This window comes from Pholcus phalangioides, unplaced genomic scaffold (assembly GCF_987345545.1).
Source record: "Pholcus phalangioides strain wild (caught in Gottingen) unplaced genomic scaffold, Ppha-v1.0 ptg000009l_1, whole genome shotgun sequence".
In the NCBI taxonomy this organism is placed as follows: domain Eukaryota; kingdom Metazoa; phylum Arthropoda; class Arachnida; order Araneae; family Pholcidae; genus Pholcus; species Pholcus phalangioides.
The window spans coordinates 52,271,256-52,289,447 of record NW_028301602.1 but is presented as its reverse complement, the minus strand read 5'-3'; the positions used below and the strand labels follow the sequence as shown (position 1 = coordinate 52,289,447).

The 18,192-nt window shown below is 34.9% G+C and overlaps 1 protein-coding gene and 1 long non-coding RNA gene across 8 annotated transcripts in view; one reads left to right on the top strand and one right to left on the bottom strand.

Annotated features, from left to right (window-relative positions):
- muc (dihydrolipoamide S-acetyltransferase muc) overlaps positions 1-9,840 on the top strand; it is a 291,233-nt gene extending 281,393 nt beyond the window's left edge. Inside the window, exon 11 of the mRNA XM_089236511.1 lies at positions 9,640-9,840. Coding sequence (XP_089092637.1) covers positions 9,640-9,643 — 4 coding nt within the window. The 3' untranslated portion in view covers positions 9,644-9,840. The remainder of the gene's footprint in view (positions 1-9,639) is intronic.
- Positions 9,841-12,056: 2,216 nt separating this feature from the next.
- Positions 12,057-16,586, bottom strand: LOC149083284 (uncharacterized). 7 transcript variants are annotated; one of them, XR_016193237.1, is made up of 4 exons: positions 16,423-16,586; positions 15,391-15,543; positions 14,703-14,955; positions 12,057-12,284 (listed from the first exon to the last, which is right to left on the bottom strand). It is a non-coding gene; the product is annotated as an uncharacterized LOC149083284 (long non-coding RNA). The 7 variants fall into 7 exon arrangements; XR_016193233.1 differs by lacking the exon at positions 16,423-16,586 and adding an exon at positions 16,160-16,351; XR_016193234.1 differs by lacking the exon at positions 16,423-16,586 and adding an exon at positions 16,210-16,350.
- Positions 16,587-18,192: the final 1,606 nt, after the last annotated feature.

Here is an 18,192-nt window from a genome sequence, read left to right as displayed (position 1 = left end):
GTGCGTCGCGGCTGCTAGGGGCACCGCGCTGAGCCGTCGATATTGATGTGTGGCAATCATTCTGGCCAGCAGTAAACATACTGTACGTTTACTCGCTATCTAACATGCAGAAAAAGAAGACGACGACTAAGGCAATTAGTGCAATGTGGTTGCTTTAAGCACAACTATGCTAATAACATCCTATCACAATAAAGAATTGGTCATTGGCAAAATCGGACAACCAAAAAAATCTTCTCACAAGCTTCTGTAGCTGGTTGTCGGCAAACTTCACTGATCGTTTAATAGCATTTTTAGCGTTTTTGTAAATATTTATTCGCTGTACTGTCTTGAGGACTCATCTCCCCTCAAAACTTCTATTCACAGATGACATTCTTGGATCCTTTGAACAGAAAAATATTTACGGTTCGCATCTGCAAAAATACAGTTGTTTGAAATCTTTTAGTAAAATAGTTGAACGAGTTTGTGTGCATAAAGGATTAATTTTTTCCCCACGTGGATGAATCCTACGGTTCTAGCCCAAAAGACCGGTAAGCAAAACTAAAAATTTGAATTTTTGTTAAAATTTTTATTTTGAGCACATTTTGAGTTAACTATAATAAATCTATGTCCGAAGAGTTTGGCCCTGCCTCGAGGACAGTTGCGATGCTTGTTGAATTGTGTTTCATAAAGTTTAAAAACGCTTACTTTTAATAGGGCATATCTACAAATGGCAGAGTAACCTCGTTCATACGTCACCCAGTTATACGACTTTCATGTTTATACAACGTTTAACTTTGGTAGCAATTGGTAACAATACATTTTAAACAACAATACAACAAAAAAATTTTTAATGTTAAAATATTTCATTCATTTATTGAACGTAAAACCTCAATTATTCGACGTTTTCACTTCGACTCAAACTCGGCAACTTTCGAAAAAAAGACAAACGTAATTTATATCCACGCATCAAATACGCACAAAATTTTTGTATGCAGTGGAAAAGCGTTGCTGCAACAGTTCTTGCATATTGTCACCGCTAAAGACATAAATTTTAGGGTGATTGCTGACGTATACGAAAATTGCCAGTGAGATCACTGATGACTAGAGCTCGGATTATATGCAAATGCATTTGCATATTTTGGCCTTTTTTAGCATTAATGCATATAAATGCATAAAATCAAAGAATTTTCAGTATAAGTGCACTTTTTTTTTTTTCACCCTGCAGGTGAAATTTATGAAGTATTTTACGAATAATATTAACCGTTTTATTGTAAAGGCTATTTCTAGAGATATGTCAAAGTGTTAAATTTTTTAGAAATAGTGTCGAAATTCTTTGGTTAATGCTATTTTCGTTATTGAGCAGGTACAACAAACTGAAAATTAAAAAAATGCTTCAGTAAAAATATGAAGATATTTGCATATGTGATATATGTGTAGCTATATGAGGGGGTATTTTTTGTAAGTAAATACATATGCACTAAGAAATAGAAAAGATGCATTTTACAAACACATCAGCTTATTTTTTGCATGATTTTCTCATTTTTTTTAAAACATATTTTGGAATTTTTGACTTTTCGAGATTTCTAATGCCTATTCTGGGGTGTTTGATGCACATTTTGGTATTTTAAGTGCACATTTTGTACTTTAAGTACAAATTTTTGCATTTTTAAATGTGTGTGCATATTTTTGCATTTTTAAGTGCCTATTCGCATATTTTTAGATCATATTTTGCCACTTTTTTAGTGCATATAATCCATTCTCTATTGATGACCATTTAGAGTGGACACTTAGGTGATTTGTTTATTGCCTCTATATGTATTGAGAATACGCAGATGTGGAGAGTCCCGAAGAAATGGGTTTCAATTGTTTTGACGGCCATATGACCTTTCAGAATTTTTTCTCTCCCTATGTTTTCAACGTTATCCCGAGAGGGTGAGAAAGTTTACTGTAAGCATTTTGGGGGTACAGGTCTGCCGAAAATAGACAGATACGGTACACATGCACAGTAAGTTCTTTCGATAATTTCCTGTAGAACCTTCTTTCGATGTGGTGCTTTGCTTGCTGATGGGGCCGTCTTAAGAGCATCATGGGCCCCGGACCAATTGATTTTTCTGAGGCCCAACCTGGAGAATTCTCGAAAATTTCAATTAGTTCCCATTTTTGTGAGGAACCTCTTCTCTTGAGGCCTCTGGGCCGTGCTCGGATGGGGCCATGCGTTCAGACGGCACTGCTTGCTGACTGTGTCAAATCCGTCGTTCGTAATGTCGGAAAAACAAAAAACACTCTCTCTAAAAAAACTGGAATTCAACAAGAATTTTAAATTGATAACGAAAGTTCATCTTGCAAACCAGTTGAATATGTTCGCTTCAACTTTTTGAAACGATTATAAAGTAGAGAAACAACCAAAGAGCAAGCTCCTGATTGAAAATCATCTACTGTCAAAAAAAAAGTCCAAGATGGGGAAATTTTTGCAAGTCGAGAAGATTTTGTTGCAATTTTGACCCAATGTCGTGCCCCAAAGGTAATGCGTGTAGTGCTAAATTTTATTTCTTTAAATGATTTGAAATGTGATTTAATTTCCTCTCAAGTATGAAATGATATTTTTTAGAACAGAATTGGAATGCAATTAAGCACATAAAATTTTATAACATTTTATATGTATGGGAGGGGGGATAATTTTTTAAAAAGGCTTAGTTATTCACCTCGACTTACACATAAAATGTGTTTTATAAAACGTTTTGACTCGGCCTCTTGAACGTCGTATAAACGACTGTAACAGAATTGTCAAGTTGCTCAGTTGAATAGATGAAGTGAACATAAATATTTGAATTATTTCCGTTCAATTTTTCAGGCTGGTGCTTCAACCAAGGCCAATGAAAATAGTTTTCAGTATTATTACTTTTATTAAGTCTTTAATTCACTAAATTTATTTATTCTTTTTGCACGCTTGTATTGAATCGCCTGGCATAACGGAATCACTTCGTTTTATCAAAAAAAATCATTGCATTGAATAACTTCGTTAGAGCAGGGCGTCTCAAACTTTTTCTACCTCAGGCGCCCTTTTCTCCTATTTAATGCTTATCCGCGAGCTCCACCGGCTTTCCAGAACTGTTTAACAAAGAATATTTTCGATAACCTCACACCCTGACAAAGGTTGGAGGGGCACAGTTTGAGAACCCGTGCGTTATAGGAATAATCTTTGATGTTCTAAATTAAAGTTAAACGTTTGGATAGAAATTTTGTTTTGTGTAAAACACGTTTCAAACTGGTTCGTCATGTAGAGACTCTACAGTAGTTTCATTTGGTGTAGTATGAGTATACTTGCTTCCTTGGTGAACAATGAAACTATAGAGATGTGGTGGATATCTTATCTTAGAGAAACTAAGGACAAATTTGATACTGTGCATATATATCTATATATATAATTGATTTTCTGTCTGTGTGTATGCTCTCTATAAAAATCCACAATTTTAGATCGATCGTCGCCAAAGTTTGGATATATACCAAACAGGGCCCGGATTGAACGATAGGCTACTTTAAAAGTTCGTCAGAGAAGGGCAGATACCCGAAATGGACGAAAAATCGACGGGCAACAATGGTTTCTGGGCCTCAACAATCACTTTCGGAATGTTGACTTTGGTTACCGTGGTTCTCTAGTAATGCGTTTTACACGTGCATATGCCTTTACAATGGTTTGTCACTTCTTTAATCCTGCCAGTATTATATATTTATTCCTATGTAATGGTTTGTCACTTTTCCAATCCTCCCAATAAATGAAGGAAATACGGACAGCGCCGGGTATTATAGCTAGTATTATGCATGATAAAACTGCAGTGAAATCTCGATATAACGATATTCTGCGATAGAGGTATTATCGTTAATCGAGAGACTTTGACATTGAACACTGGCTATCAGGGCCGCAACTAAATGCTTCATCAGCTGAGGTAAGCACATATTTTGACACCCCCCCCCCCTGTAATTTTGAAGAAGAGGCTATCCTCACCCTTCTGGTCCTGGGCAAGATACCTGCTTGTCTCCCCGCCCCAGTTGCGGCCCTGCCGACCATGGATCACGATCACCATTGGCGTATGCAAAGAGGGTTTAGGGTTCTTACCCCCATAGCATGTGGCACTAGCATGTGGGGGCCATGACCGAATCCCTGCGCATTTTCGCCAATTCTTGTGCGTGGTTCGCGGAGATACCGCTAATGCACTGTTGTACGTCAAATACCCTTAATTTAGGAAAAATAGATATGAAAATTTTGATCACGAGACGCGTTTTTTCCGAAACACGGAAAAAGATACGGGGGGGGGGCGGGAGAAACTTCTTTTTTTTTTCACTTACCACAATCGCGTTATCTCGTTTTTTCTCCTACTGGTTATAGGTTATATACTGAAAATAACAGTAATTTCGCGGCTGCCAACCGGCATTCAAAGACTGCATACATCGAAAAGGGGATTGGTTTACTCGTTTAAATTACCGAAATTTCTCGGAGGTCTTTGGGAAAAAATAGGATCTGTAAAAACTCCAGCAAATATATTCATAGTTTTGTCATCTAGCCACTATGAGGTCGTGTGGTTATCGTCGGCGGTTGCCGATCGTAACAATTTCACATCGCGAAAAACCGGATTTGGTGAACAGGGCCGGCTCGAGGGAAAAAATTTTCTACCCATGCAGAACCTTTTTTTTTGGCGCTACTGACCACGTTTTTTTAGTCGACAAACCTTTTTCCACCCTTTCAACTCCATTGGGCAACCCTCCTTGAGCGGCGCCCAATATGGCCGCACGGTCCGCCACTGCATTGGTGGGGGAGGGGCATGCTCTTAACAATAGTCAGAGGAAGGAGTTTGTATTAGGAGCATGCTCATTTTACATAACTTCTGCGAGATACCTTTTTTATATTAATGCCGTACCTTTCCAGAACATGAAACGTTTGCACCCTTTCTTGTTTTTTTGCACTTCTTCTCGTGCATTGCTGGGATGGTATATTACTTCACTTATTGCTGGGATGTTGCTTAACATTGTATCACCAACAGAACTATTGATTATGTGTGATGAATGGATTGCACTACTATGCAAATAATTACAAGAAGTGAAATCAGTTCAGAGAATAGAGAGATAGATATTGGGCAGACATATTCAAACTTTGTAACTTTAAAAGCAGCCCAAAGTTCAAAATTTTGCCAGTTTTGGTGAAGGCTTTTTTATCTTTAGCACATGGTAATGCAGACAGTGAAAGAGAGTTCATTGTTAACAAATAAAGAAAGTCTGTTTGAACATTGAAAAATCTGTCCATCCAATGCTTTGATGGAATAAGACATACAAAATCTTATGTTCAAGGGCATAAAAAATTGGAAAAAAATTGTCATTGAGATGCTGAACTTCTGAAAGCGACTCGTGTTTCGTAATCTATTAACATGCTATTTTAGGTTGAGAAATTGTTTAAGTAAATAAGGTATTTATATTTTTCTCGTTTTCTGCATTTTGCTTTTAAATTTAATAATTCCTTTAAATTCTGTGAGAAGCCAATTTTTCACGGAAACTCTTATTATATTCTGCATGCACTTTTTTTGCTATATCAGGATGAATAAGATTTTGGTGTTCAAGCTGCAGAAATTCTTGCTGTCTAGGTTTTCAGTATGCATGTTGCTTAATTTGAAAAGAGTCTAATAATTTTTATTCATCATTTCACTAATGTATGTTTTATTAGTGACAGATAAGATAATTCAGAAAAAATTTTAATGAATTTTAATTTGTGAAGGAAATTTATTTAGAATTATTTGTTTCAACCATTTTTAGCAAAACTATGGGCATTTCACAAAAAAATTACTCCTTATATCGCAGATATAGTTCGTGTTTAGTTCTGCTCCATTTTCAAAATTTCTGCTCCGAAAATGAAATTTGCTGCTCCAAAATGGATGAGGGGCACTTGCACTCCTGATATTGGTATATAAAGAAAATACCCATATATATATATGATATTTTAATTAAATTCTTTCATCTTAAAATGCTAATTTTTAAGGTTAGTACCACAAGATTTTTCGGAAGATATTCCCTGTATCATTCCTCCCTATGGTCTCCCGCAGCGGAGCCTCAGACTAAACTTTTCATGTGCCCTTCTATGGTTAATTTGCAATGTGCAAAACAAAAAATTATAAGAGAATTGTCCCGGGCCCCCGGACTGAAACCCTGTTAGCGAGCTGCTCAGGTTAAGTTTTTTTTACATAAACAAATTTAGATATCAGTGGTTCTAAAAAGTGCACGTTGCGGTTCCTAGTGGGTTCACTGTGACTTATCAACATTGATGCGTGCCTGTTTCGTGCTCTAAATTGATTTCTTTCATCACTTCTGTTCTAAAAGGCGGAGGAGAAACGATGGCTAGGACCAGGGCCCCCACAAAAGTGAGGCTGACAGGGCTCCAGCCCTGGACGATTCTCGTCATTTTTTGTTTATCCCGCTATAAATTCATTATGAAGGGGCCCGTGAATATCAGGTTGCGAGGGGGGGGGGTTACATTTTTCCCTGCAAGATAACACTATAATAATGGCTCGGGGGGGGGGGGGTTAGAACCCCAAACCTACCCCCCCCCCTTGCGTACGCCAATGTCTGCCGGTATGTCATAAACAAGGAGACAAATTTTCCTTAAAAAATCTTTGCAGGCATTCATTTTTTCGAGTGAAACGTGTGTCTGCATCACCCCATCAATACAGAATTTCATTTATTTTAAAATAAATTACCCTGAGGTAAAAGAAGGACGCCTGCATGCAGGGCCGCCACTAGATACTTTGTCACCCAGGGCATGCCGGAATTTTGGCACCCCTTGCATGAAGAGTAAGCAGTTAAAGAATGAATTCGGCGCCCCTCCTGGTTCAGCATTCAGGGCACCAGACCAGCCTGCTTCCCCCTAGTTGCGCCCCTCCCTGCGTGGACAGAATCATAAAAATAAAGCGGGTGTGGGCTCCAAAAATATCCATTGTAGGTGCCTGAAGCAGTAGTAAAGCCATTGGATAAGTAAAGCAACAGACAGAACAAGAGGTATAGGATGAAGAAAAAAAGATTTTTAATTTTTTTGTTAGGTTTTTGTTTACTGCAAAACACTGTGGGTGCTCAAGCAGCAGCACCCCCTCCCCCACCCGGTTCTGACGCCACACCAAAACATATGCATCTGGATACCCTCCATCCCTTAGGCAAAACAGGGAAAACGGACACAAGCAGAAATGTGAGAAAGCGGGGGGGGGGGGGGGGGGTAAAATGTTTACAGTAAAATGTTTGCTGTATCGGCGCCTAAAGGCTCTATCAATTGTGATGGCAGCGGGGGCTCCAGCAAGATTCAAGACTCATGTTCGATATTTACGGGAAAAAAAATGAGAAATCGATATAGGAGGTTTTTGTTCCTGAATCGATTCCCCGTTCTGCAAGAGCACCCACAGCTCCGACACCACTGTTATAAGGTGATGAGTGACCGCTTTTAGGTATTAAATATATGTTAAATAATTATCCCTGATCAATAAAAGCCATCAACAAGTGACGAAAGAAGGTGAGTAATGATACTTTTCTATGATTTCCTTCAAATCTGAACTTTATTCGCTAACAAAATGATCATTATCAAATAATGATAGAATTGTTTGTGTATTTGTGTCATTAATATCAATACTCATGTATTGATATTATTGATACTGTACTCATGTATTGATATTATTGATACTGTACTCATGTATTGATATTATTGATACTGTACTCATGTATTGATATTATTGATACTGTACTCATGTATTGATATTATTGATACTGTACTCATGTATTGATATTAATGACACAAATTTGTCTTTATAGTACCTGAAGCCCACCGTAGTGGGCTTTCTCAATGCAGAATTTTTTTCTTGAGTGGGGGCCCTTGGAAGTATTATGTAAAATAAAATGTACGTTTTTGTGAGGGCTCCATTCTCTCAGCCCTTGGAAAGTGCTCCGGTTGCTCCAGCTTATTTACGGTCCTGACCTGAAGGTTAAAGTGGTGGGGCATAGTGCCACTCTTTTGAAGTTTTTTCCTCTCTGAAAATAATGTATCATGGGTCTGAAAAGAAGTCATGAATATCTCTCTTTAATTGCAGGAATAGTCACTTGTATACAGCTTCAAATTTTCTCAACATGAATCTTAATTTCTTGTTAGAAAAAAAATTTCCCTAACCAGGACCATCTTAAGAGCATGATGGGGGCCCCCCCGAGATGAGAAATTTTTCTGTGGCCCTACGTGGGAATTTGTAGAAAATTTCAACCAGATCTCATTTTTGTGGGGCCCTATTTTTTCTCTTCAGGAGCCTCGTACATTAACTCACAGAATGTACTAGGCAAAAGTGATCATTACAGTAGTGCATTTTAATTCCTAAACAATACAATATTCACCTGTACACACTCTAAAATATAGATTTGTGCATGAAATGTTTCGTGTCTAATATGAAAATATTTATATTAATGCCAAGCAAAATATATTACCTTTTTTTAGCTTTTACCTCTTGGCAGGAATATATTTATTACATGATATTTTGCTGCTGAGTAAAAACATGGCGTTTTCCTTCTATATTCACTCGATCTCGCTTATAACATTCCCTCGTATAATATTTTTCTGCTTAGTACTCGAACTAATTTTTATTAAGATTTCCTGTTTAAAGCATTTTCCCCGCTTACATTTTTCATGGTAATTTTTTGAAGAAAAAAAAAAGCAAAAACTCTATAAGCAGAATCCACAGTATTTGCACAAGCGAAAACACATGTACAACAAAAAATATTTTCTGTGGTGCATTCTCATTATCCAAAATCATATAATTATCAGCTCATTTCATTCTATTTATGCATCAATATTTTGCATATAAATTGGTTTATTATTTACTGTTTAAATTTATTTAAATTTACAGTTTTATTATTACAGTTAACCTCACTACGTGATATGATACTTGATATAACAATAAATCCCTCTACATCAATATTTTGAAAGTCTTGTTTGGAAATTCCTATAGTATAATGTTAAACTGCTGCCACTCGATTAGAGATGAGAATATTAATATGAGAAATAACTTGAGAATAATTATTATTTTTGATAAGAATATTCCCCAGTAATTTATAAAAGTAGTTTTTCCAAAGAATGTTCTCTAGGATATTATGTATAATTATATTATAAATAACTGGAGAATATTCTCATTAAGAATAATAAGAATATTCTCAAGTTATTTACAATAGTAGTCCTTCCAGAGAATATTCTCCTTCATGACAATATTCTCAAGAATTTTACATCTCTACTCTTAATACAACAGCAATCCCTCTACAAGGATATTTTTTCTTGATTTGCAGAATATCATTTTATCAAGATTTTAGTGTGTGATCATACTTTTCGTGCTCAAAACACCAATTCAAAAATTCATGAGATTGCTTTTTGGAACCTTATTTATGTGCAGTTCATGCCAGCATTGGGCAATGATTGAGTGAAATTTATAATATTCAAGTAATCTATCATTACATAACTCGTACCCCGTGATTTGCTGATTACATGTGCTTTATTCGTCTTATGCAGTATGATTCCACTGTATTTGAAATCACAACACATGAGTATAATTTGCTTCATTCTTTAGGGAAATTTTTTTTTCATGAAACCTATGTTTAATTTTTTAGATGAAACAAGTATTTGGGAGCAAAAGTAGGGTGAAAACACATATCTATGATAAAATGTGGCCACTGAAGACGAGCTGACTCCATCACGGAAGAAAATCTCAATATTTAGTTACTATATGTGTGTTTGTATTATACGTACTATTATTTTTTTTAGCAATCTCAAATACTTCCATATAAATATGAATAAATTATTTTTGGTAATTGATTTGTCGTTATTTCTTAAGTGAGGAAAATGTTAGCCTTTTTTTTACGTAGTTTGAATTTCTGCCTTAATTATGTTCAAGTTACAGTGTAAATTTTGGAAGTAACGAATTACTAGATTATTGTGATTATCATGTAAATACAGTATATATATATATATATATTTTAAAAAAATCCAGATTTAACTACCAATCCTGCTAGTAAAAAGAGGGATGGAAAATGATTTTGTTGATGAATAATGTCGTTGAATCTATCAATATATATCAAGTTTTTTTTAATTTTTAGTCTTGGCTATTAGTTTACCCTTTAGTTAAACATGATTCAAAGGCAATGCATTTTACACATAAAAAATTGTCCATACACTGAAGCTTGTATTGACTGTCAGATTTGAAACTTTGTTTACAGATTTTTTATTTTTAAGAATCTTTCAGCTTCAAGGAAGTCCTTTCAACTTATATCTAATAATATAATGAACTGTTTTCAACTTTTTATGTAAGCTAATCAAAAAATCTAGTACACATGTTGGAACAGTTTTTTGTGGAATAGAAAACTGTTGGGTTTAGCATTTTATACATTGGGAGGGGGCACATCTTGTGTGTAGGAAGGATTGCATAAAAAATAGTATCTTAAGAAGTGCATGCAACTAGCATACAAGTTTCAACAAATATAATTACAAAAAATTCAGTCTCAGTTCAGTAATTTAATATTCAATGTCCATCACAAGAATTACTATTAGCATTAAAAATTTTTTTTGGAAATCAAATTTACTGAATTTTGTACTTTTCAATTTTAATGTGTTTATCTTATTAGTGTTTACGAAATTGTGATTTCAGGTACAAAACAATCGTAATTTAAAAAATAGGAACAGCTTTGGTATAAGGGACACGCCAAATTGGCGACTTTTTTTCTGGCAATAAGTTGCCATCGTTGGTTCGTACGTGCATCTATAGCCTGCGGTAGACCCAAATCATTTTCTTTTTAATTATAAAAAAATCCATGTTTATAATTTTTTTGAAGGAAAACTCATTTGTTCTTGATGTATTATATCCTCGTAACAGAAATTTTATGTTAAGTTTACGTAACAGAATGCACTTCTTTCAAATGTTCTCTGTAATCACAAAATGTTCTAAACTTTGCAGAACAGTTCTCTTCAAAGCAAGAAATGGAACCTTCACATAAAATTTTTTGTGGACATTTCTCACGTGTTTCCTCAATAGGGGGGGGGGATTTACTTTCGAAATCCTTTTTACAGACGCCACAAATTTCTCTCGCCAACATGACATACAAGTCCTTTATATATTCTAGAAACCTTCATACAAGTCGCCAAGCACGACAAGTCACCGCTAAGCACAGCTGCATTAGCATTGCCGCTAAGCGAGGAAGGGAGGGGTAGAACTCCTTAATACACAGTATATATGAAGGTGTCTTAGGGCACGACCTCCTTTATAACCTAGGTGGTCGTGCTTAGAATTGGGGGAATCTCCACTTTTGGTGACGTCATAAATGCTGCTTTTTGATTGGTTGCTGGTTTTGGGTCTACCGCAGGTGTCTTAGCCTTCATATACGAGCGGAACCATCAGGCATTCTGGTCCTCGCCGAAGTCCAACAGGGTTGCTGCACGAAATCGTTGCTTCGGAAATGACCGCCAAACAGAGGGGAAAAACAATCGTGTTGGTAAATCTAGCATAGCAACCTAACAAACAGAATTCCCCGCGCGCTTAAAATGGGTGGCAAATACATATGGAAAATTCAATTTGTGGGAGAAATGAGGAATTTCTAGGGACAGATTTTTACTACGGGAAATAAACCACATTTCACGAAATTATTGGTAAACAATAGGTTGAATTCGTATGATTGCGATCAAGTAATTAATCTTAAACACAAAAGTATATAGCAAAAAAAAAATCAACTTTTTTTCAGGTTTTTAGTGAAAATAAAATATTCCTATATATCCCCTACCCCGATCCTTAATTTTAGGATAAAAGTCGACATACAAAAATATGTGTAGTCAATTTAGATTACATGAAGAAAATTTCTTCTGGATATTAAATGATTGTGTGATGTTAAGGATTTTATAAACTACTGCCTCTAGATATTGGAAATTTAGTAAAAAAATTCTTAAATACTTTAGGAGCATTTATTTTATCAGAATTTTCTTCAGTATATTACAAATTCTGAATAGCACACACAGGTTCAATAATGTAATTGGACTAGCTCAATGAGTGAATGAATTTATTTATTAAAAGAATATTCAAACATAATGTACATAACTGATGAAAGCAAGATTTTGCAAATATCATATTCACATATTTTTCTACACTAAGTAATTAATTACTACGCTGCTTTAAAGTACCAGTAAACTTTGAATTACAAAAAAAAAAATATGCTTAAATAATAGAAATATAGTTCTTTTCTTGAAACTGTGTGACCCAACAGCAATTAATCTGGAGAAGAAAAAAATATATATATTCAAAAGTAAATGGTAAATACCCATATTTCGTTATCTGTGACCCCAGGGGCGAGCCAGAATTTTGGTATCCTCTTGCATGTAGAAACAGTTAAAGGATGCATTCTGCACCCCGCCTGGGGCACCAGACCCACATGCCCCCCCCCCCCCCCCAGTTGCAGCCCTGGGCCAATAATAAACCAATCTTAAAATTCTAATAAATGTATAAAAGCATCACAACATTAGGATAAATAATCACCAATAAAATACATGCATTGATTCCTTTTAATAAATATATTTGTATGTAGCTAGCATCCTACAAACCAAGCTTTCTCTCCTTATCTAAAAAATAAAATAAGCAATGACGAGCAAAAATGAAACACAAACTTTTCTTAAAAATATAAAGACACTGAGGCTCTATAACATTATTAGTGTAAGTGCATAATGTTATTTTTTCTGACACCACACAGTAATTCATTGTGTACAATAGATAGATGTCGATATGTATAGTAAACTATTTCCAGAATTTTACCATTACTCATCCAAAAATTTAAAAGAATATATAAATTACAGGTGACAAAAAGATGAAAAAGACAAATATTTAAGATACCAAAAAAGGTACGAGAAAGACATATTTATGTAAAGATGTTCAGATAAATTTCACTTAGTTTTAGAATCTTTCAAATTTCTCGTATTCAGAGGAATGGATGTGTGAAATGATGTTGATAGAGTGATAAATAGTTACACCTGCGCACTAATCTAGGTTGTGCGATGGTAAAGGAAAACATATCAACAATGGGAATATATTGAGCATACAAGAAAGATTGAATTTGTGCACATGCAACAGTTCATATTTTCAGTGAACATCATTAGTGTGATTACAATTTGGACAATGAATATAAAAACCATTTTCATGAAACGGGGAAAATTTCATGAAAGTGAAGTATTTACATGAAGTATTATTATGTGTGATCAGTTGTGAAAATTCACATGTTCTGATGTTGTGGTAATGGACATCAGAAATAAGTGTCCACCAATGAATGAGAGAAACCTGATTTTCACATTTTTCCTGCCATCATAATAATGTGTTATGTGCTTGTACGTCTGTATAACGAGATTTGTTGCTGACAGTTGTCGAAAACTCTTTCATGCTTTCTAAATCTTTTGCACACATTGGACACCTTAATGCTTATTTCCTGAAATAATTGTATCTATATTTTTTGTACTACACTTACCATGATATACCAAAATGTCACTTTTTAACCACAAAGTCAAAAATTAACAAATCAACGATTACAATGCCAGTTATCTTTCTTTTTTTTGTCAGCTTTCTTATATCAGTTTCTAATTCCCATCAAATTTTACTCACAGAACATATTAAATGTAAAATACAGACTGCAAAATAAATTAAGTGAATTTTTGCTTCATTATTTCTCAAATCTGTGGCTTTTTTTAACTTGCTGTGTGTTGAGCATTTGAAACTCTTCGCTAAGCACTAGGCTAATATGATAAATTAAAGAAAGAAAACATGCTGACAATTAGGCCCGTCATTTGGGGGGGAGGGCACTACCCCCCTGGCTTTTGAAAATACACTACAAATGGTATATATATATATACATGCGTACCTTCAGTACATGCTCTTTGTCCCCCCCCCCCTCGGAAAAAGTTGAAATGACAGTCCTGCTGGCAATATTAAAAACTAATAATATTTCTGAATATTGAGGTTATTTTCGTGTATCTATGGTTTTGAGGAAAAAATAATTTCATCAAAATTCATAATTCACAATCTTTGAATGCCTTTTTTCGCGAAATGTCAATTTTTACAATTGCGCACGCAATTACACAAAAATGGTTAGACCAATTATTATGTAATTTTCTACACTTACTAAACTAACTTAGGGCTATAGAAGGAACTAGAATCTTTGAGATTCACAGGAAATTAAAAATTTTCAATATTCAAAAAAAATTTGATAATTTAAAAAAAAAAAAAAAAGACACTTTGCTTCATAATTTCTTAGAACTCCTAATTCATTGAAATTCCACATTCATATCCTTTGGAAGGAAGCACAAGCCATAGATCTAAGTAAAAATTACTCATTTAATCATGCGTGCAAAACAACAATGTTTTTGCAGAGGCAAAATTTAACGTGCAAGTTTTTTGCTTCAAAACTCAGTGTGTATGAAAAATTTAAAAGCATTTTCCATGCAAGATAATGATACAAGCTAAACATATGATGCACATTTTAAAACATTATCACTAAACTAATTCTAAATAATTTAGCAGAGTAATCACTGCATGAAATCCTGTGTCCCCTTGAGGATATGAACCACACTAAACGAAACAGTTAATTGTTCATTTTCTGGCTTTATAATAAAGAGAATAGAGAAAATAAGGTTATTCGAACACATTACATACCAAATCATTGCTCAGGACTTTTTCCTCTGGGAAAGAGCGTAAATCATCCCAAGATGGTCTCTCTAAGCTGTCAGTGGTCATGTCTTTCTATCTGTTCAGAAATTTTGGGAAGGCCTATATTCTTTTTCTGTTGAGGAGTGAGAGGTTTTGGAGGATTGGGAACCTGGAACTATGGGACACAACAGTTTTGCTTCAACTTCTTCCAGCCATTCTTGCCTTTCGTGAGCTGAAATAGGCTTTCTTTAAAATGTACCTGATTTAAAAAAATGAATAAAAAAAATGACTTTTTTTTTTTATCTTGATTTAAAACAATGTCAAACAAAAAAAGTTCATACGCTTAACATGTACAAATAAATATACAGTAGACTATATAGTAAATTCTATGACATATATTTCTAATTGCTTCCTATTGTACAGCTCTTTGTCAACTGAAATACAGCCAAACCTCCTTTTAAGAGACGCCTCTTTTAAATGCAAAAAATATCTCTACAGCAGTTCTTTGGAATAAGGATTTCAGTAATTTATCTCTGAACAATGGACACTTATACAAGTTTTAATAGTTATTTTCAAATGATTATTTTAAGTAAAAGTGATAAGAAATTGTCTGAAGCTGTTTCAGAATAAAGCATTTCAATTGAACACTAACAACGTAAATACATTAAATACACATTAAACAGTATATATTTACCTGTAATCTAACAAGTGATATAAGCACCTTTGCACCATCACCACCACAAAAAAAAGACAGCATAAACTTTGACCCTTCCCAAATTATGGCATTGTCTCGAAGTGAAGATTAAGAGTAGAATGAATAAAATAAGCTTTGAAACATTTTGTACATCTATAAAAAAAAAAGAAGTTAAAAATAAAGTTGTGGTGAAAACCCCTATCTAACACATTGGGGGGGGGGGGTCCTTTTAATTCATTTTCCTGGACTAATGCTTGGGAGATTATGACTGATAACAATGACCTGAATTTCATATTGAGGCTCCACTGTACTTAATTTGGCTATATATATATAGAGCCCCTTGAAATATCTTTGATAAATGGTCCTTTAAATTTGCTCAGTACTGCAACACTAACAATTACTAACAAACACATAATTTTGTTGCTTATTGTAAAAAAAAAATACGGACAGAAATGAAAATAAACTGAAAAAGTTTTTTACTATTACATTTATTTTTAATTCCACGGAATACTCTCAATGTACAAGCGATAAGTCGCCTAATCGGAAACGCTCACTTGAGTGATCAAGCAAGATTGCGGGGCTGACGTCCAATTAATTCGATTTCGACTTGTTTTATTAATTAAAAATCTTAAAATTTATAAACTGTTTACGATTCAAACATGTCATTTGTTTTACACGCATAATAAAATAACTTCTCTGAAACAGCGATAGGTCGCCAAACTAGGAATCAAAATCATAAGCAATCAGAAATGTTTCAGGATTAACTTACAATAAATTCAGGATTCAACTAGTTCTGTTCGTTTAAAATCCTCTACTTACGCATCATTTCTCCAAAATTTCACGGAATGGAAAAACCAGAAAATTATTGCGCATATTAAAATCACCGTAGCTCTTATGCTACACACAATACAAAATTATGACGCCAAATATCGTCTGCTATTTTCCACTGAATTTTTTACTTTTATTAATATCATTTAGTTCTAAAATTTAACATTATTTTCAAATATGATTGTAAAAAAAATTTTAATTCACAGTTCGATCTTGCATTTGTCCTTATAAAACTCTAGAAATCCCTTTTTTTATCCGAATTTTAACATTCTGGAGCCGAAAATCACGGAATTTTTGCAGTAATTTCGAAAAAAATTGACAAAAATGATTCAAAAACGCTAATAATAATAAAAAGGAAGACGTCCTAAAGGATCCTACGGTAAGATTAGAACTCCTTAATACACGTATATGAAGGCGTCTCAGTAGGGTGACCATACGTCCCGTATTTCCCGGGACAGTCCCAGTATTTTCTGTATATTTGGCCGTCCCGACTTTTTGGCAAAAATGTCCCGGTTTTTCCCGTATTTTACGCGAAGCCTACTTGAATTTTTATTCTTTATTGAAGTCAAAGATTGAAATTATTTTTCAACTAATAAACTATATTATGATAATTACAACCATAAATGAGACCTCCCACATTTGCCTTGGTGAACGCTTTTCTCGTGAAATTCATTTTAATCCACTGCAATTTGCAGTTACGCATCATTTGCAGCCATTGTGATTTTTCCTTAATATTAACAATATTGGGCAACTTTGCTCGGTTTGGCGATGTCCCGTATTTGGAATCTCAATATCCCGTATTTCTCTCGAGGAAATATGGTCAGCCTACGTCTTAGGTAAGATAACATTTTTGAGCAGCGCGCTACCAAGGCCAAAATGGCGCATGCGCCATCCTGTGTGTTAAGGAGTCCTACCGCATGCTGCGGACGCACGTGGTTCGTTGTTGTGCTGCTGGGTTGTCGTTGTTCCAGAATGTTCGAAGAATTCTGCCAGGCGATAGCGCTGGTTATTGTTTTTCCGTGTCCTTAGCGTCCTAGCGCGTCTTTCAAACGGGTCTTACTGCCATTTTCAAACTGGTTTTCTCTTTTTCCATTCTATTCTCTCTTTTTTTTCTTCCAAATGACGTCACTTTATAGCCACGGCGTTTCGAAAAACCGTTGGGATAATTCATTTTCTTTTCCTTCCGTGCATATGATGTAGTGTGTGTGTCGGATTAATTATTTTGGATATCTTTTCCCTCAGGTTGTACCAATGCTGCATTTTTAGAGTTACTTACAAGCGGCTTTGGGTTGTACCTTTAATATTTTCCAATATTTATTTATTTTCTACATGCCCCTGCATCCTTTTTATTTTATTTAAAAGAATCTGGATACTCGGAAAGTGAGTCAGGGTTTTAATTTATAATTATTTATTGGTTATAATTATGCTTGTTGGTTTTAGCATTTTTATGCTCGCTCAATCCAGCGCTTATTTATGTTTCCATTCCTCTTGTGTTTTTTCGGTGCTCGTAATGTGTCTAACGGCCTTGGTGACTTTTGATGGGGTCGTCGGACATATTTGGCGCCGAAAAAAAGTCTCCGAAAATCGCCAACCTGTGCCTTATACCTAGGCTGACCATATTTCCTCGAGAGAAATACGGGACATCGGGATTCCAAATACGGAAAAATACGGGACAACGCCAAAATCAAACAAAGTTGCCAAATATTGCGAAAATTACGGGAAATTACAATGTGCTGGAAATGATGCATTACTGCAAATTGCAGTGGATCAAAATGTATTCCACGAAAAAAAAAACTTTCACCAAGGCAAATGTGGGAGATTAATATTCTCATATATAGTTGTAATTATCATAAAATAATTTATGAGTTGAAAAATAATGTCAATCTTTGACTTAAATAAAGAATAAAAATTCAAGTAGGCTTCGGGTAAAATACGGGAAAAACCGGGACACTTTTGCCAAAAAGTCGGGAAGGC